At 44.4% G+C, this 19,428-nt stretch overlaps 3 protein-coding genes across 5 annotated transcripts; 2 read left to right on the plus strand and 1 right to left on the minus strand.

Moving 5' to 3' along the window:
- Nucleotides 1–224: 224 nt before the first annotated feature.
- On the plus strand, nt 225–4,814 carry LOC310786909 (GDP-L-fucose synthase-like). Its single transcript, XM_083648244.1, has 10 exons — nt 225–254; nt 800–957; nt 2,001–2,115; nt 2,283–2,411; nt 2,508–2,581; nt 3,271–3,404; nt 3,552–3,683; nt 4,207–4,286; nt 4,496–4,595; nt 4,684–4,814. The coding sequence occupies exons 2-10, from the start codon at nt 800–802 to the stop codon at nt 4,737–4,739; spliced, it is 978 nt and encodes a 325-aa protein (XP_083504370.1). The 5' UTR covers nt 225–254; the 3' UTR covers nt 4,740–4,814.
- Nucleotides 4,815–6,911: 2,097 nt separating this feature from the next.
- bmb (brambleberry) lies at nt 6,912–15,098 on the minus strand. Of its 2 annotated transcripts, none has more exons than XM_083648234.1 (13): nt 15,008–15,098; nt 14,011–14,288; nt 13,064–13,192; nt 11,921–12,106; nt 11,515–11,737; nt 11,097–11,213; nt 10,799–10,978; nt 8,930–9,136; nt 8,681–8,819; nt 8,111–8,166; nt 7,434–7,561; nt 7,225–7,325; nt 6,912–7,053 (listed from the first exon to the last, which is right to left on the minus strand). In XM_083648234.1, exons 2-13 carry the CDS (start codon nt 14,272–14,274, stop codon nt 6,927–6,929), a joined length of 1,857 nt encoding a protein of 618 aa, XP_083504360.1. In that variant the 5' UTR covers nt 14,275–14,288; nt 15,008–15,098; the 3' UTR covers nt 6,912–6,926. The 2 variants fall into 2 exon arrangements, with proteins under 2 accessions (XP_083504360.1, XP_083504359.1); XM_083648233.1 differs by having other exon boundaries at nt 14,011–14,274; nt 15,008–15,071.
- A 198-nt stretch (nt 15,099–15,296) lies between these two features.
- pycr3 (pyrroline-5-carboxylate reductase 3) lies at nt 15,297–19,396 on the plus strand. Of its 2 annotated transcripts, none has more exons than XM_083648239.1 (7): nt 15,297–15,403; nt 16,527–16,620; nt 16,699–16,763; nt 16,932–17,111; nt 17,221–17,433; nt 18,019–18,111; nt 18,301–19,396. In XM_083648239.1, the coding sequence occupies exons 1-7, from the start codon at nt 15,395–15,397 to the stop codon at nt 18,505–18,507; spliced, it is 861 nt and encodes a 286-aa protein (XP_083504365.1). In that variant the 5' UTR covers nt 15,297–15,394; the 3' UTR covers nt 18,508–19,396. The 2 variants fall into 2 exon arrangements, with proteins under 2 accessions (XP_083504365.1, XP_083504364.1); XM_083648238.1 differs by lacking the exon at nt 15,297–15,403 and adding an exon at nt 15,744–16,292.
- The last annotated feature ends 32 nt before the right edge of the window (nt 19,397–19,428 follow it).

Raw genomic sequence — 19,428 nt, forward strand, 5'->3', positions numbered from 1 at the left:
TGGATTACACAGAGAGGGGTAATTAAATTCTTAAAAGTTACAGGGTTGTTTATTATAATTTAGTTTTAGTCCCCCCCCCCCCCTTTCTTTTCGAATTTATTTCATAGAAGACTGATGTACCGAAGTACATTTGATCCTGTACTGCATACTCCGGTACAGTAGGTGGCGGTATGCACCTTAATAGTTGGATTGCAATCTGCCAAAAAACACAAAGACGAAGAAGACGCTGCTCCGTACATCCGTACAGCTGGTTGGTGAGAGATTAATTTGCCATTCCAAAGTTAACATTGCCACACTCGTAGAAATAAATATATTAACATACTTGTTATTTTTGCAATTAGTGGTCATTCACGTAAACACTCGCTGAAAGCATTACACGTTGTTAATGACAACTACAAGCTAACGTGAGTTAACCTCATTTGCATCAACTTTAGCTAATGTAGCTAACGTCGTTAGCCTGACTGGCTTTGCTGGTTACGAGTTGACTGCCTTGGGGAGAGGCACGTAACAACAATGATAAATTGCCCTTTCATTCCCGTTGTTACACAGTTACTAGCTATTAGTGTGTAGCAAATGACTGATGTGACATTACAGAGCATAACAGAACTGATACACCCACTTGTATAGCTAGTTACATTGCCAGCAAAACAAGTCTGTGGGTGCAAGATTATCTACTGCTTGGTCAAATATTAGCATCACTGCAATAATGATCTTAATAAAAGTTGTGTCATTTCCATTATGCTTCACTCACATGCGGATGGAACCAGCATTGAGTTTCTCTCTCGGTCTGTCTGTGTAGATGGATTGTTTGGGGGACCACACAGGCACAATGAGGGTGCTGGTGACAGGAGGGTCTGGCTTGGTGGGTAGGGCCATACAGCATGTCGTCAAAGAAGAGAGGGCAGACAGGGAGGGGGAAGAATGGATATTCCTTTCCTCCAAGGATGCCAACCTCATGTGAGTATTACTACTGCCTTTACAACCCCAACCCACACACATTTAAATACTAGCAAAGCCACACACAAATCAGAGCCTGTCTCTGTGTAACGGCGTTGTGTTTGATGGTTGCAGCAACCCATGTTAAGGGCTTGCCCAGGGGTAGCCCCATAACGTGACCCTGCTACTGTACTCCGATATTCTCGTACAGCAGTCAGGGTCACACAGCGTTCTTATCGGCAGCGAGGGGGAAAGGCTGTTCAAAAAGCTCTCCTACCCGTATCCGACGTCCGATTGCAGATCCAAAGATATGATAGTCATCCTACTGAAGCCAGTAGTTTGACCGGAGCTGTTAAAATGATACTGCTGCGTGAAACAACCGTTTAAAAGCAGTCTTTCCACAGCCTGTGCTGAATTTACAGCAGGGTGTGTTTGATCTCACTATCATGGTGCACCGCTTGCATGTGGCTAGCAAACACATGCAGTCACACGGAGACAGCGGCTGTCAGTGATCAACGCAAATCCAGCGCACCTGGGAAGCAAAACATGTCATGAAATACTCAAACTCCCAAGGTTCCTGTCGGCTCTAGGAAGCTCCTGTCCTCAATACGGCACAGGCTGTGGAAAGACTGCTTTTAAACGGTTGTTTCACGCAGCAGTATCATTTTAACCGCCCCGGCTAAATTACTGGCTTCAGTAGGATCTTCGGATCTGCAATCGGACGTTGGATACGGGTAGGAGAGCTTTTTGAACAGCATTTCCCACTCATTGCCGATAAGAACGCTGTGTGACCCTGACTGCTGTAAGAGAATATCGGAGTAGCAGGGTCACGTTATGGGGCTAGCCCAGGGGTGGATTCGAACTGCCAACCTTCGGCTTACAGGGCGGACACGCTAACCACTACACCAAGAGAGCTAGCTCCCTTGGCGGAGCTGATTAATGTGCCTTTATACTGGGGGAGTGAGTTTAACCAACGTACTCGCTACCACTCGGAATGAATGTTGAGTCCTCATGAGTCCCGTTACATCTGTCACTTCCTCATTCTGTGTGTGGCCCTTCCCCAGGAACATGGAGGAGACACGGGCAGCGTTTCAGAAGCATCAACCCACGCACATCATCCACCTAGCCGCCATGGTGGGAGGGCTGTTCAAGAACATGAAGTTCAACCTGGACTTCTGGGTATGAGGAAATCACAATGAATTAGATTCAACTATCACTTTACGGCAAATGTGTTTGGACGTTCACTTTTGTGGGGTAATAGAATAGTGTCTTCATCTAGTATTCTAACAATTATTTTCAGATTTGTCGTCGTTAGCTATTGATGTAGGCCTATCTATCCCCTTCAGAGGAACAATATCTACATCAATGATAACGTGCTGCAGGCAGCACACGAAGTAGGTGTGGTTAAAGTGGTGTCTTGCCTATCCACCTGCATCTTCCCCGATAAGACCACCTACCCCATCGATGAGACCATGGTAAGAGTCGCTTGCATGAGTGTTGTGGTGTGCTGTTTGCTGCTTTGTATCTGTTTGGTAAATGGCAGTTGACTTAGCATTATCTCTTTGCACCAGATCCACAATGGCCCACCTCATGAGTCCAATTTCGGCTACGCCTATGCAAAGAGAATGATTGATGTTCACAATAGGTAAGTAAGTAGGTCTGTTATCATCATCATCGTCATCATCATCAGTATATAAATGGGAGCTAGGGCTCTGTCTGTTTCTCTGTCCCACTGTGATTGTCCCACTGTGATGTCATAAATCCCACTGTGACATCATCAGTGATGTCATAAATCCCTCATAAATTCCACTGATGAAATCCCACTGTGACATAATCAGTGATGTCATAAATCTGACATCATCAGTGATGCTGCCAACCTGCGAATGCGAGCTGCAGGGCCAGCTCGGCGAGCTGCAGGACGGGCAAGGCCGCACGGCGGCCGATCTAGTGAGCCCGCTGAGTGGGTGAGCCTAGGAATCGAGCGCGCGAGCTCCCTAGTGTACTATAATGTAATGTATTTATCTGTGTGTGTATATACATGAGATTCAGGAAGACTCGCAACATTGTTGGTAGCTCCCAATATTTTCTTTTTCTTTTATTCAATATTATTCCATTATATTCAATATTATTTATTGAATAAAACGGTATAATATAGGGAGCTACCAACAGTGTCAGTCTTTCTTGAATCTCACGAAGTAACCTTTTTTGACTCAGCTCCTGGAAAAGAGATGTGCGTGTGTATACTTTGATTTCTATGTATACAGTATACAGTATACAGTATACACGGCCACATCCGTGGGAATTGTATTGCCAAATAGTGTGGCTGTTTTGCAGGGCATATTTTCAGCAGCACGGAGGCTGCTACACAGCTGTGATTCCCACTAATGTGTTTGGTCCCCATGACAACTTCAGCATTGAGGATGGCCATGTGCTGCCTGGTCTCATACACAAAGCTTACATTGCTCAAAGTACGTCACATTCTGATGCATAAGCAAACATACATGTACTGTAGATACTGTAGTAAGATGCATTGGGGACAGGAGTATGGGACATCGACATGGATTCATTTAAACCAGTTTCTCTTTCATGTGTGTGTGTTGTCATATGTTGATTAGAGGAGGGGAAGCCTTTGGTGGTATGGGGCTCTGGCACTCCCAGAAGGCAGTTCATTTACTCTTTGGACCTGGCCCGCCTCTTCCTGTGGGTTCTGAGCGAGTATAATGAGGTGGATCCAATCATACTCTCTGGTGAGTTCTCAGCCAACATATTGATAGTGAAAGGTCAATGGAGATGTTGGCAACTCAAATCTGGTGTAATAGAGAGGCAAAGTGGAACGTCACTTCCTGCTTCAGCACTGTACCAGAGATTTTCATCCGCCATTTATTTTCCTATAGACATTTCGTAAAATTCTTATAAAATAGTTGTACTTCGTCGAACCAAACGGTTCAGCTAACGCTATAATCGGGAGAGACCATAGAACATTTCACTCGGACCAAAACTTAAAAAAAAAACATTGAAAAAATATTTTCTTTAAACCCGCATTTTTTTTTACGTTTGGTCCCAGTGAAATGTTATGCAATCTCTCCTGTTTCTAAATATATCTGTACCGTTTGGTTTGAACCAGTAAAACTATTTTTATACCCATTTTACGAAATGTGGATGGGAAAATAAATGGCAGATGAAAATCTCTGGTACAGTGCTGAAGCAGGAAGTAGGCGGTCACTTTGCCTCTCTATGACGAAGTAATATATTGCTCTCTTCTCATGCTAGTTGGTGAGGAAGATGAGGTGTCCATCAAAGAAGCAGCGGGTGCAGTTGTGGAAGCACTGGGCTTCAAAGGTGAAGTTGTGGTATCCTTTTGATCAAGCAAGTTCATGGATGCTGTCACAGCAAGTTACTTTTTATATATATATATATATATAAATGAAACCAGAGGTGACAACCAACTTTTATAATAAAACTAAGAATTAAACAGCTTCAGCTTCTTGCATTAGTTACTCACAATACTGCCAAATTATCTCATTAGTCGCATGTGATCTCCTTGACCTTTGACCTCCAGTTTGATACCAGTAAAGCAGATGGCCAGTTCAAGAAGACAGCCAGCAACGCAAAGCTGCTCCGCTACCTGCCAAACTTCACCTTTACTCCCTTTAACCAAGGTGCAGTCGCCTGATTCAATGTCTCTGTATGTGCGTGTGTGTGTGGAAATGTACATCTGCTGTCACTGATTTTTCTTCTCATCAACAGCTTTGAAGGACACCTGTGATTGGTTTGTCGCAAACTATGAGACGGCTCGCAAGTGAAGTCTGCCAATCAAGTCTGCAAAATCTGATGTCCAGGCCACGTTTTGCTTTGTGATGAGCGAGAATGGAGTGTTAGTAGAGATAGTGAGGGGTAAAGTTGGTTCATCCACCCAGGCAGAAAAAATGAAGTCAGTGTGATCATGATTGTGTTACTCATATCTATGCACTGAAAGGCCCAATCCCCCCTTGGCCCTACCACTTATCCCTCAACCCTCCGTTTAGCGCGTTCACGTGAAGTGCTAGTGCTGTCCCAATTCCGTTTATGCTTCAGACCGAGGGTGAAGTGGGAGGGGTTACTAACCCTCGAAAGGGAGATTTTCCAGGGGCACACTTCAAATCAAGGGCTGAGAAGGAAATCGCTATTAATCCGCCAGAAATGAGCCAAAAGTTACAAATGTTTATGTCTGACTTTAATGTTGATACAAAGGACTCTGGATGTGTGGAATTCGTTTGTGGGCAACATTTCAGAAAAAAATTGTATCGCAGTTTGCGCTGCACTGGTTTCGGTTTTCCGTCTCTGCAATCTTTGCAAATATCGAGTTTTGAAATGCGTGTTTCAACATTCCTTTGTATCGACATTCATTTATTATTGTAAGTTTTGTTTAGGTGTTTTGCGACTATTTTAACAGACGTATGGGCGCCCACTTCAAGCTGGCAACAGTCGCAGCAGCACCAGCCAGCATCTATCTGCCAGCTGATCCATGTAAAAAGTTTTAACACCGTCTGAAACGTGACTATGGAGCTATAAAATAATTATTTTTGGACACCCGACCCAGCGGAAACCACATGGGATAGTTTAATGTCCTGATTATGAAGCAACCCAATCCCCAGAATAAAATGTAAAAAACCAGAATATTATGTAGCGACAATATCAACTCAATTTGAATAGGCTATATCCTAATAGGCTAGCCTATAATGTTGTAATCATGTTTTCCAGTGACTCCTGAGCAAACCAGTCAACTAATAAAATAGTATAATTTAAATAAAACAAAATGTAATTAATTAGTTTCTGGTAATATGCAATATGACGACAACATTGTGTCTCTATGAGAATCTGCCAATCAATCTGTTTGAACCATAAATAGTTTTATCACAGTTGGGAAAAATGATGAGGTAATGAGTGGTGTCCCATTTCCTAGGTGACCGTTTTCAATCCCTACCCCTTGTGGCTCTGTTTTGAAGGGCAAGGGCCAAAGTGAGGGACACTCAAAAACAAGGGGTAGGGGTCCAATAAGAATTGCGATTGGGCCAAAGTGTGAACAGTGTGAGCTCGACTCGCCACTCTTGAATCGTCTGCAACACCATGCAGACCAAACTTTGTTGTTATAGAGATACCTAGAACCTGTTTTCTGGATGTTACATCAGTATGAGGTCAATTTAATCTGCCTAAATCAGTACAGTAGAACTTAACCCACCTTCAACTATCTGAGAGCTGTTTAACAATGTGAGGGCATAATTAAGTGTCATTGTGAGGATGTATTGGATGTATTTTTTTGCAGTTTTCAGAATTGTGCTGCTTACTCTGCTCACGTTTAAACAATTCAGTTGTAAATCAGTTGCTTCTTGATCGAGCAGTTGGCACACAATCTTCTGTCCTGTAATCAGCAGTGCACCATTGCACTAGTCTGAATGACCTTCATTCTTGAAGGGTTTGGATTTGTTCATGTAGCCTTGATTCACTTTAGTGAACACAATGATTTGTTCCTCTTGGTTATGGTACTCGCTGCTGTTTAACTGGTGGCTTGGCATCTTTTAGGAAATGGGCTCAGTATTAGCTGAGCAATTAATTTTTTTTATACCGGTCACGACTTAGTTTCTTGACTTGAAACCAGTTTTACACGTTGCAAGCAGAGGTTTCTGATCAGGTTTCCTATTATAACAGTTTTGTTGGCTTTTGTGTGACTTTACAGGCAGATTAAATGCAGTAAGACCAAGTCTAGTGCATCAATTTGCAACCTTGAACACTACCAATGCCATTTGTATAAATGTACAGACCACTTCCTTTATAGAGAAAGAAATACTTTAATTTAAAAATGTAACAAGTTTCTAAAAAAGTTTAATAAAATTGTATTGTCCATTTAACCCAGTTTCATCTTATCCTTTCATACGTTACAGTTCATACATAAACACATTTAGTGTTAATCACAGACCTCCAATAAATAAAAAGTAAAGGCAAGCTTGGGCGTTTCAGGGTTCGTTTGGGGTGTACTCTCCTTCGTGGACTCTGCAGTAGTCCTGTCCCAGCACGGCTCTCTTCTTACAGAACTTCCCCGTCTTTGTGACACCACAGCACAGCTGACGGCCTGACACCGAGCTACCATGGGAAGGATGAAGGGAGAGACAATGAGATGTCAAGAAAAACTAATTGCCAACATTTTTTGTGGGGGGGGGGGGGTTAAATAAGGGCATACACGTACAATATATTAAGTTTGATTTGCTTGAGAAAGGTCAGATCTGAGAAAACACTGAAGCTTATAACACTGACCTGTTGCTGGCTAGTGACAGATTTGGACTCGCACTTCGGGAGTCATTCACTGCATCAAAATCACCTCCCAGGTTCCTTGCAGCAATATCGTGAATGAAAGCCTAAACATAATCACACCACATTAAAGTACTGAACATAGATGCACAACTGATGAATGACACTCCACTGGGTCTCTCCAGTTATAGTCACTTTCAGCTCCATGTGCTCACCGCTGAAAGGCTAGGCCGTGCTAGGAGCCTGGGAGTTGATTGATTGGGTGTGTCCAGTATCGGCACAAACCTGGCCTCTGGCACTGGGTGGCTGTGGGAGGGAGACAGTGCCGATATGCACGGGTCACCTGTATGCAACAATAGGGAGGCAAAGTGCAACGTCACTTCCTGCTTCAGCACTGTACCAGAGATTTTCATCCGCCATTTATTTCCCCATGGACATTTCATAAAATGCTTATAAAATAGTTGTACTTCGTCGAACCAAATGGCTCAGCCTACGCTATAATCGGGAGAGAACATAGAACATTTCACTCAGACCAAAACAAAAAAAAACATTGAAAAAACATTTTCTTTAAACCCGCATTTTTTTAACGTTTTGGTCCCAGTTAAATGTTATGCGATCTCTCCTGTTTGTAAATATATCTGTACCGTTTGGTTTGAACCAGTAAAACTCGTTTTATACGCATTTTACGAAATGTGGATGGGAAAATAAATGGCGGATGAAAATCTCTGGTACAGTGCTGAAGCAGGAAGTAGGCGGTCACTTTGCCTCTCTATATGAAAGCAAAAAAAGATGTTAGTCGTGGAATTTAGGCAAACCTAATTTCTATCAGAAATGCTTTGCTTTTCCATTGGAGAGAATTTCTACAATCAATCGCCATTGATGCATTCCTCACCAGCCATGAAGCGGTCCTGATTGTCCTCTTGCTCCATGGAGCCGTCCAGTTCATCTCTGAAGATAAAGAATAGGACACACACAACATCAAATACAGCAACAAGCATGTTTGGGCCACGAAGCAGTTACTGCCACAATGCTATAGAGACACTGCGGAGTGCGTCATTCAGAAACCACGCCCAAAATGGGGGAAAACAAAAAATCCCCCCTCAATACTGCCGTTCTATGTCACGTGCATGGTCGCGTGTTGCACACAAGGATCATATATACGGAAGATGAACACTCCAACTTACTTTACCGACAGCTAGATCCACATTTTTCTTCTCGCCAATTCTCAATGGCTTCCTTGTTTTGCTCGGGAGTACAAAAAAAACTTTAATTATCGATTTTTTACATTTGTTGTCTGCGCAGCCCACCACACAACAGCTTTTAGCTATGTTTAATTCAAGGGAAAATGACGCTGGCGTATGGGAGTGAATGGAGGGCTTTCCCCCGTGATGGGCGTGGCCTATTTCATGCAGTGTCTCTATTGGGGTTCTTTGCCACATTGCTGAGACATTTGCAGACTCACCTCTGTGGTGTAGAGGAGCAGTATGGAACATGCTGTTTCTCTGCTTCCACAACTTCGCTGGGGGCCAGTGCGGGTGGGCAGGCTGACTTGCCTCTGATCTGGGAGCATGCCCACAACAGCTGATTCACAAACCAATAGCCTGTGTACACACACACACATTCACAAAAACAGAATGAACACAACCTTACGACTCAAAGAGAGCAGATTGTATAATACATCGTACACCTGTAAGCAGCTTCAAGTCCGTACCCAGAGAGAGCGTGAGCAGCAGCAGGCTGAGGCTGCTGAGATGCAGTGCCGGCTGTTGGTTGACCTCAGCCACTGCATTGAGGGGCACGGTGAGCAGCAGCATGGCTCGGGAGAAGATTGGACTGCGCAGGAACGTCAACAGGACTGCACACACGAGGAAATAGCCTGCGTGTGCAATACATGTCCACATGGCGGCCAGGCTCAGACCTGTTATCAGACGGGAACAAGGGGAACTGTCATGAATCCATACTGAAGGTAGAACGACCGCCAACAAGTGAGCAGTCGACACCCATGTCTGTCCAGACTTTGACGTTTGAGCCAAATGTGAAGAAATTCCGTGAAGCTATCGCGTTAACGAGCTCGAAAATGGCGTTTGTGAGATCACAGTGACCTTGAACTTTGGCCTTTGACCACCAAAAGGTAATCAGTTCATCCTTGAGCACAAGTGGATGTTTGGGGGGGGGGGGATGGCACCTCGGATTTCTCTCTTGCTCCTTCTGTGCCGAAATGCATTCTGGGCAGTGTTCAATTATCGTACCAGAGGGTCAAAATGATCGTTTCTGGTTGTAAATTATCATACAAATATGATAATTATCGTACAAATACGACAATTATTGTACATCTGGTAGCGCTGATTCTGGGTGTTTTGGAAAGTTTTCTGCTGTACACATTGACTGCATATAATAATAATTATTTTTTTTATTTTATTTTTTATTTTTTTTAATAATTATTATTACAGTACGTACAGTAGCCCGAGTGACATCACAGGTGTAATCTGCTCAGATGGTGTTTTATTTTTATTTTTATATGCATTATAGGCTAATGCCACCTTTTTCTCCATATTTCTGCCCTCGGGGCAGGTTTTAATTTTGTTTTTTTGGGGGGTATTTTCATAAGAATCATGAGTCCTAACTGTAAATATATATATTTTTTTTCTTTTTACCTGCACCACACTCTTAACACATTGAGTGCCAGCCGTTTTTTCAATCCTGTAGGTAAGTTGTGCCAGGTTTTTTTTTGAGGATTCTGGCTCATTTTACAAGAGCCGAGGATTCTTTTCTGTTAAGACTTCGTGAACACCAATCATCTAAAAAGAACTAATAGAATGTGTGCTTTCTCTGTCTAAAAGAGTTAGTTTGCAGAGTTAGTAGTTATGTAGATATTAGCCGTTGAGTACAGCATGGTTTCAGAGATTTTCAGAGAGTTTAGAGATAAATGGATTTTTAGAACCACCTCACGTGCCTGTGATTATGGGTGCCCTTGGGCAAGTCTGTATACTGTATTGTGTGTGTGTGTGTGTGTGTGTGTGTGTGTGTGTCTCCAAACTCCTCCCTCCGTCTGTGCTGCGGAGGGAGGAGGCTCCGCGGCCGCTCTCGGGCAGTCTGGACTGTAAAACTGGCTCGTTCGTTTCTTGAGGTGTCGGCTGAGAGCTTTGAAGAAGCTTTTGCGATTCTGGTCTTATTTATGCGCAAAGGTACTCGAGTGTGTGTGTGTGTGCGCGCGTGCGTGTGTGTGTGTGTGTGTGTGTGTGTGTGTGTGTGTGTGTGTGAAATCGAAAGAGTTTTCGCCCAGCTATTTCCTTGAAAATTACACTGGCTTTCTCCAGCGGACCCGTGGCTGTGGCTTTCTCTCTGTCTGGAGAGAACTGTCGCCACTTAGTGGTCGGTAAAATAGATTATACACATTCTCTTCCTCCAATATTGATATAGAAGACGTAAAAGGGGTTGATTGATGTCCCACCGTCAAAAAAAAAAAATGTTTATGTAAGACGAGATATCTCGTCTTTGGCACTCAACGGTTGGATTATGTAAGACGAGATATCTCGTCCATGGCACTCAAGGTGTTAAAGGATGTGGGTCTGAGTCTCACCTGCCCAGCCCAGGTAGCCCTGGATCATTTGAAGCCTGTCCTCTATACGGCTCTGCATGTTATCAAGGTAGTGCAGCATGAATCCCAAGGTGCCATTCATGCGCTCCAGTTTGCTCATCAGGTCCGAGTAGTACTGTGTCGTCTCGTCCTGGTACTGGAGAAACCCTGACATACTATGGTCTGAGGCAACCATGGGCACCAGGGGAAGGGGGGGGGGCAGAGAAATAAACCATGTTAATATGGACAACAAATGTAATGGTGACAAATATCTAGATTTAGGACACTATATTCTAGTTACCAAGTTTTTGGTAGATGTCCTGCGCTTGGTGTCTCACGTCTGCAAGGTCTTCAATAATAGCCTTGTGACTCTCCTGCACCTCAGACCCTTGGCTCTTCAAATGCTCACTCACATTCTCTACAGGACAGGAAGACGGAGACAGACAGCAGGGACAACACAATACTGTCACTGAAAGCAAGATGGCAGGTCATACTGGTGTTGATTGAGAAGTATAAAGCATAGCCAATTCCAAGAATGCAACCACAGCTGCACACAGCGCAAATACAAGCAGCTGCTTTTGTATGGCGATTCATACAGGCACAACTCAATCAGCACTGTACTTGTCAAAGCTCGTCTCTAAACAATAGCACAAACACTAGGGGGAAGTAAAACGAGGAGAATATTTTGTGCGCGATGCTGAGCAGAAATACTTTCTCACCCATTCTCTTTGTAATGCCGTCAATGAGCTGAGCCACCAGCTCCTGTCCAGAGGCGATGAGGGCCTTTTCCTGGCCCAGCCGCTCCAGGTTGCTCGTCAGGGAATTCTCCATCTTCTCCTGGCCTTCCCACAGCTCCCCCTGCTGGGCTTGCAACGCACTGTGGCCCTGAAGCAGCTTGTCCAACGAGGCTGCAGTCAGCTCCCTCAGTTCCAGCTGGCCCTCCTGTTATAAAGCGCCATGGTCAAGGCCAAATTAACTGTGAAGTGTGAACTACTACTAGTCGGTAAAACAGAGAGAGAGAGAGGGAGAGAGAGAGAGAGGGAGAGAGAGAGAGAGGGAGGGAGAGAGGGAGAGAGAGAGAGAGAGAGAGAGAGACAGAGAGAGGTGGGGAAGAAGAAACTCAACCTTGAGGTCTTTCATTGCATCCAGTTGGCTGGTGGCCGTGGAGATGAGAGCGTTGACTGTGAGCTCCGCTCTGCGCCGGAAGTGCTGCTGGCGAGTTGCGTAGCACACGGATCGAGCTCGGTTGCTCACTATGTGGTATGCGTTCCATGTGTCCGAGTCCATGTCTTCTGTACACTGCTTTATAGTCTGAAACATCATAATCCGGAAGATTTTCATGTCAATAAATGTCTGTAAAGTCACTATATATCGTCAACTGAGTTAACACAATGGTGATTGAGCCTATGGCCCATTGATGAAAGCCCTTGCATCCCTCTGCATTGCAACATTTATGAACTTGTGTCTGTGGCGACACTTTCCCCGCCCCCCAAACTAAAAACCAGAAAGATATCACAAGCGGCGCACAGTTCTTGACGCGTTTCCCAGCAGCCGCCAGAGAGGGTAGGCGGAGTAGGAACAAGTTGCTGTTGTTTCCGCGTTATTATGATCCCACTGGAGATTTGGGCAGAACGCACACACCCTGCGCCGCCTATGCAGCTGTCAAGCCCCGGGATTGGTCAGGAGCAAGCCTTTTGTCAGCTCAAACCACACCCACACACCCACACACCCCCGCACCCCCACACACACACACACCCCCACACACACACACACCCCCACACACACACACACCCCCCCACACACACACACACACACACACACACACACACACACACACAGCGATCTCCAGTGGGATCCATAATAACGCATTGCTGTTCAACTTCTTCTTCTTTTGAGTTGTGTGGCGGTTGGCATCCAAGTGTTGCATTACCGCCCCCACTGGCCAACTTCAATGCACTAAGAAAAGAGAAACAACCTTTCACGTCACGCGAGACACTGTTTGGATCTCACCTGCAATTACTGCTCATGGCCATAGGTGTTGTCAGGGACAAGAAAGCTGAAATCTTCCAGATTATAATTTTAACATAAGAAGCGCCACCATTTTAAATATCACACTATCACAGCATTGGTGCGATTAAGATTTTTTTTTAATCTCATCTTTTAATATTGAGCTCCGTTGGTTTTGTTCACAAGTCAGCACTGCCTATAGCTTGGATTCTTTGAATGTCTGAAAGCTTACCGATATAGAGCTACAGTATAAGATCTTACCATTTCCTCTGTACACGTGAAGGTCCTGCGGCCCTCAACCTCTGCCTGGCAGTTGAATAGGACCACTCCAAGTTTGGCGAGCTGCTCTTCTGATAGGCCTTCACAGGTTGACTTCAGCCGAGCAACCACCTGGGACATAACGGAAGGCTGCGTTAGAGGGGTTTCAGCACACATCTTGTGCAGGTGTACCTGAAGCTGCTCTGGGAGGTTTCAGCACACAACCTGTGCAGGTGTACCTGAAGCTGCTCTGTGCAGGTGCCTGAAGCTGCTCTGTGCAGGTGTACCTGAAGCTGCTCTGGGGCAGCCAGTGAGGGTGAGGGTGAAAACTGCTCTTGTGTGCAATTTGATATCAAATCTTAGGTGAGACATGAACTATATCCCCCCTTTAAAAAAAAAGCTCTACATACTGACTTGTAGGGTTGTCAAAAGTATCAATAGTATCGATAAAAGTCAATACTAAAAATTTGAAACGGATACAATACTCATTTGCAACAGGTATCGATAGTATCGATAAGTATACTAATTTTTTTTTTATACAATACTCATTTGCAACTGAAAAATCAAACATACCACCGATTTCTCCCTCTGTGTCATTGGTGGGTATCTTTTGCTTCAACAAGTTCAAAGTATTCTGATAGGCTGATGGCTAGAGCAAGGGTAATCTGCTGTGTTATGATAGGCTGATGACTAGATCAGGTGTAATCTGCTGTGTAAGGTCAAAGTTTTTTAATGAGTATTATCAGGCCTAGATTATGGAGAAGCGTGCATCTGTCTGTTTATTTTTTATGTCTCGATGTGTTGTCATCCCGCCGCGTGGTATCGAAAATGGTATCGAGTATCGATATTTTCCTGGGTATCGGTATCGAAGTAGAAATTCTAGTATTGTGACATCCCTACTGACTTGTAAGGCTGGGTGCATTAAAAAGCAATGACAGCACTGGCTTTACCCTGTAATGACAGCTGTCCAGGGGGCTGAGATCCAGCTGCTTTGCCTCAGCCAAGAACTTCTCATCTGCAACAGTCATCTCAAATGGAGGGGCCTCTCTTGCAGGACGTCCTGGAGCTTCTGCTGGTGGTGGTGGTATGGCTGCTGTAGCGGGCGGGGCTTCTGTTGGCTTCAGCCAGTCAAATAAGCCATTGATGGCAGGGTACTGGGAGGCCAGCATGACCACCAGCAGGAAAGACGCATGGCGGGTCAAGAGATGGACCATCTTGAGGGAAATTTCTGAAAAATGAACACAAATGAATCGGGTGTCGTGAATGCAGCTATGATGACTAGCAGGACAAGATGCTAAGATACTGGACACTGTCAGAAACTAAAAAGTCACATAATATAATCCAGTGGTTCTCAAATGTGGGGTTCAGGTAACCCCAGAGGTCAGTGAGGGGGCTCCAGGGGGTCCCCTGCAAAAAGGGGAATACATATTTTCCCCTATAATTCCATCCATTGATTAACACATTGATACAATGATGACTATTTTGGTCATGGGTTTCAGATACCTTCTGTAATAAAACAAAGAAAAAAAATCAGATGGGAGCGCTTGGGACAACATCTTGGGGGTCCGTGGTCTAATTTGTGTCCGTTTAAGGGGTCGTTGATGTCAGGTGGAAAAGTTTGAGAACCACTGAGACATACAAACAACAGACCAGCAGCAGAACAGCATGAGGCTTTGTCCAGGCATGTCTGCTGCAACAAGCAAGGCGCATATTATGACACAGCAGGCTACCGAGGGGGCGTACGCACTATACGCACAAAACATGGCATTAAACTTGCATTTTTGTGACGCAAAAAGGATGCAAGAAAACTAAAACGACGAAAACTATCACAAATAAGACGAGACATTGACTGCACAACGCTAATTTATATAACTGCAAAATAATTATAATACCGCGCAAGCTCAAGCAAATGCGTGGTTTTAAACATTTCCAACAATAAATAAATACCTTTTTAAGCGCGGCAGTATGCAGAAGAAATCCCGAGTCGACTCACACGCACAGCTGATTCAAATGACAACTATTTTTTTTTCTCTCCTCCCCCAACTCAGCATTACTTGCCTTTTTTGAAAGCGGGTATAGGGTGTGTTCGATTTAATTCACCGCTCAGCTGAACAGAAGGGCGGGTCGTAAAACTGGTTTAGGTCAGTGATGGTACTGGAGAACCCGCCTACCTGGTGCAGCAGCAAGTACAAACCAATCGGACCAATAGCCTAGCTCGTTTGTGGATACGCCGGTGCGGGTGGTGCATGCGACCTGTCACCAGACAGACCGGTTCGGTTGATAGTTGAAATTAACCTGCAATCTGATCTGTGCAAAACTTCGGACAAATCTTAAATGTATCAGGTGAATAAATATCCTATTGCCAACGTTAACGCTAACCCTTTCTTGTTCAGCGCATCGTGTGACACCGTGTTTGTACACTCTGGGTTACTTTATGGTTGCCCAGTCAACAAGCAACACGTGCATTGTGTTTCGATAATCTCTCAATGGATTATTTTCTAGCTAACGGCGTTAGCTGCGGCTGCACAGCTTCATTTGGCTATCCAGATGTTTAGCTAGTCGTTGCACTCAGCTAACGTTACCGTTAATCGACACTGTTTGGACGACCAGTGGGCTGCATCAAGCTAACGTTAAAGCTAGCGGCTGTTACAGCTCTGCCTCTACCACATACTAGACATGCTAGTACGTTACCACAGTAGCAAGCTAGCTGTCTGAACATTTTGCAGCTGCGCTAACATACTAGCTAGCAAACGAGCTAACTTGGTTGCTCTGCCCCACAACAATGGACGAGACTATTAAGAAACAGAACTGGGACGTGAAGGAGACCGAGTTATTCCTGGAAATCCTCAAGGAGCTCGACATGAAAAAATGTCTCGACGGAAGGAAAGTTCGGAATAACAAACTGTTCAAGGTGGCGCACAGGAGAATGACAGCAGCCGGTTACCACAGATCCGTGGATCAATTAAAGATTCGTTGGAAAGTTCTCAAAAGTGCATATTACAAGTGCAAGCGGCAACCACAGACCAACAACAACACCCCTTCCCAAATACAGGGCTGGTGGCGTTATGAAAAAACAATGATCGCAATCATGGAATCGAGGCATCCCTTAATCGGAGCTGTGGTCCACTCTGGTAGGACTGATGAAGTGACGGAAGACTCGGATGGAGAAGCATCTATCCTGCCCTGGCCTCAGCCCTGCCCAGACAGTTCCAGTCTCAATCTGGATTTGATTGTAGGGATGACACCGTGGATTCGGTCTAGTTTGTCATAAGACCATAATTCGGAGTTGATTCCATGATTTCTTTCATCTGTTGTCAAAATTGTTACTCCACATCCACCACCATTCATATGCAAAACCTTTATCCTAGGGAAGGTGCCTCTGGGTTGTTCAAAATAACGTAATTGTATTCAGCAATATGAGAGTGTGATTATAACATGGTGATGATGATTCCTCTCGGTCTTGCAGATCAAAACAGACCCTGAGATGGACTCGCAGCTAAAGATTGGTTTTATCGGGGCAGGGAACATGGCCTATGGGATAGCGAAGGGCATCTTGTCTGGTGAGTCACGAGGACGGGGATGAAGCAGGGCAAAGGTGTTCAGTGAAGGACTTTACAATGGTATGTTTTCTATTCTAGGAGATGTTCTTCCCATAAATGTCAAAGTGAGTGCCCCATCCACCAGGAACTTAGGGCGCTTTCAGGTACGTCCCCCCCCCTCTCCTTCTACTACCCCCTCCATATCCCCAATTTCCCTTACTTTCACCTTTCTCAGACAAAGCAAGCTGAGCTGATGTTTTTCCCTCTGTGCTTGCGTTCATGCTGTGTGAGCAGCATGCTGTTCAATAATGTCTCTTCCGATTGCTTGTCAGGAGTTGGGGATTGCAGTGACTCACTCCAACTCGGAGTTGGTTTGTGGTTCAGATCTGGTCTTTGTGGCAGTCAAACCTCACCTGGTTCCACTGGTTCTCCATGAGATCTCGCAGTACGTCACTCACAAACACATCATCGTGTCTGTGGCAGCCGGCGTAACGTTGGCAACATTGGAGGAGGTGAGTCACTCAGCCCACATCATGTAGTGGTCTATAAACCAAAAGCATGTTAGTTGATGGATGAGTGATCTTGTTCACCGCCCCCCCTCCCCTCTCTTTCAATTATAAGCTCCTGCCAGCGAATTCAATAGTCCTCCGGCTGATGCCCAACCTCCCGTGTTTGCTCCAAGAAGGTGCTCTCCTGTTTTCAAGGGGATCCCAGGCAAAGGCAGAGGATGGAGCTCTGCTTCGCTCCTTGTTGCATCACTGTGGTTTGGTGGAGGAGGGACCCGAGTCCTGGATTGACATCCACACAGGACTGAGTGGTAGCGGGGTGGCCTTTGTGAGTGCTCTAGCGGGGGGCAAAGACCTGTTTATGTCCCTTCTATTCTACTCCTCAACACAAATATGTTTATGCAATTGATGATGAGATTCTGGCAAACAACAGTGATTCTGTCTTATTAAATCACGTTTAATTTTAGTATCTTTTTTTTTTTAATAATTTTTATCCTATATGTATTTAAAGGGGCATTAAATAATCTATGACCTTTATCAGCAACCAAAGAATTGCAACATGATCAGGTCTCTGGCACAGTAGTGGCGTGTAATGGACACAAATAAGAGTCACATTTTCACAATAGAGATGAGTAAGCAAGCTACAGGAGAGACTATATACTGTATTTGTCACTTGCTTTTTTCACTTGAACAAAAAGTCTTGAGACAACTTGTATCCCCATCGTTTGAAAATGTGCATTTTTAAACCAGAAATCTCAGCACATGGCAAAGTAATAGTTGAGACATTTGTATTCCTCAAATGCCCCATCAGATCCCTGCAGATATATTATGGTAAATTTCTGTTACGGTACAGCAAAATTGTGCATATTGCCCTTTTTGATCCTGATGTCTCTGCATGTGATTCACTCCACAGGTGTATCTGTTTGCTGAAGCGCTGGCAGAAGGGGCTGTTAAGATGGGCATGCCGAGTGCTCTGGCCCACAGCATTGCCTCTCAGACTATTCTGGTCAGTTTTACGCTTAGTTTGTGTGCTATTGCTTTAACGTAGCAACAGCAGCCATTCTTAGTATCACTTGTTATAAGTAAAAAAAAAATGGCTGTCTGCCTCTCACAACACTCAGTATAAAAGTACAACGTTTTGAACCTGCCCTCGTCAATCTAATTGAGTTGTCTTTTCGTTGCCCTCTTATTGCAGGGTGCTGGCCGGTTGTTACGCGACTCGGGGAAGCATCCAGCTCAGCTTCGCTCGGAGGTGTGCACCCCAGGAGGGACCACCATCTACGGGCTTCACACCCTGGAGCAGGGTGGTGTGCGCGCAGCAACTATGAGTGCTGTGGAATCTGCCACCGAGAGAGCCAGGGAGCTCGGCCGCAAGTCGGCAGCAGCGGCATGCAGGAAATGATGGGACACTTGGTTGCCGTTTTGCTCCTTAAATAAGCACTCATTCACACCTGACTCGAGCCTGACTTTGTGGCTCATGTCACCAAAAGACATACAGACAAAACTGGACCTTCATTGGGTTCATATTTTTTCTCTCTCTCAGAAATGAGTGCAGTTCATACTTCTGATAATCCTTTTTTTTTGTGACAGGAGGGATTTGTTGTCAACAGAAAGTATCATGAACAAACCAACAGCACTCCCTGCCAGTACTATTGCCCTGATACTGTTATAGCTCTTAACATGCACAGTGATAAAATATATATGATCATTACAATAATACTTAAATGATGCGAGTAATGATTTGATCATTACAATAATACTTAAATGATGCAAGTCATGGAGTTCCGCAGCATGGAACTTTAATCTGCTGGTCACCACTGTTATTTATATTTGGCCAAATAAAGCATAATGGGTTATTGTAGAATGGTTGTAGTTATGGATATGCAGTTTCTTTTCCAGTTGTAGTTTTTATTCACTACTATAGCTTTGTGTCACACATTGTTTAGAAAATTTGATTTTCATAATTCAAAGTGTGTAGTCCCCCCCCCCCCCCCATTAACTGTGATGTGAACTGGTTCCCTTTGCATTGCCATTGCCTTACTTCATTTAAAAACTGGAGAGCTGTACGAATCAAATTAAAACCTTGAAACTGGGTGAAACTCAGATTCAGTGAATGCATAGGAACCAAGCAATATAAACTTGTGCAGATCAAAAGGGAAAATCATACCGATATAGATGGGTACAGAGATGGTAAATGGATGGTAGATGGTCCATGGAGGTAAACCCACGTAATAAATCAAATGAACATTCATAATATATCTTTGATTTGATGTGTCAAAGTTAGGTAGGGATAGAGAGTCGGTAGCAAAAAAATAAATGATCT

The sequence above is a fragment of the Poromitra crassiceps genome (genome assembly GCF_964638095.1).
Source record: "Poromitra crassiceps genome assembly, chromosome: 12".
Classification (NCBI taxonomy): Eukaryota; Metazoa; Chordata; class Actinopteri; order Beryciformes; family Melamphaidae; genus Poromitra; species Poromitra crassiceps.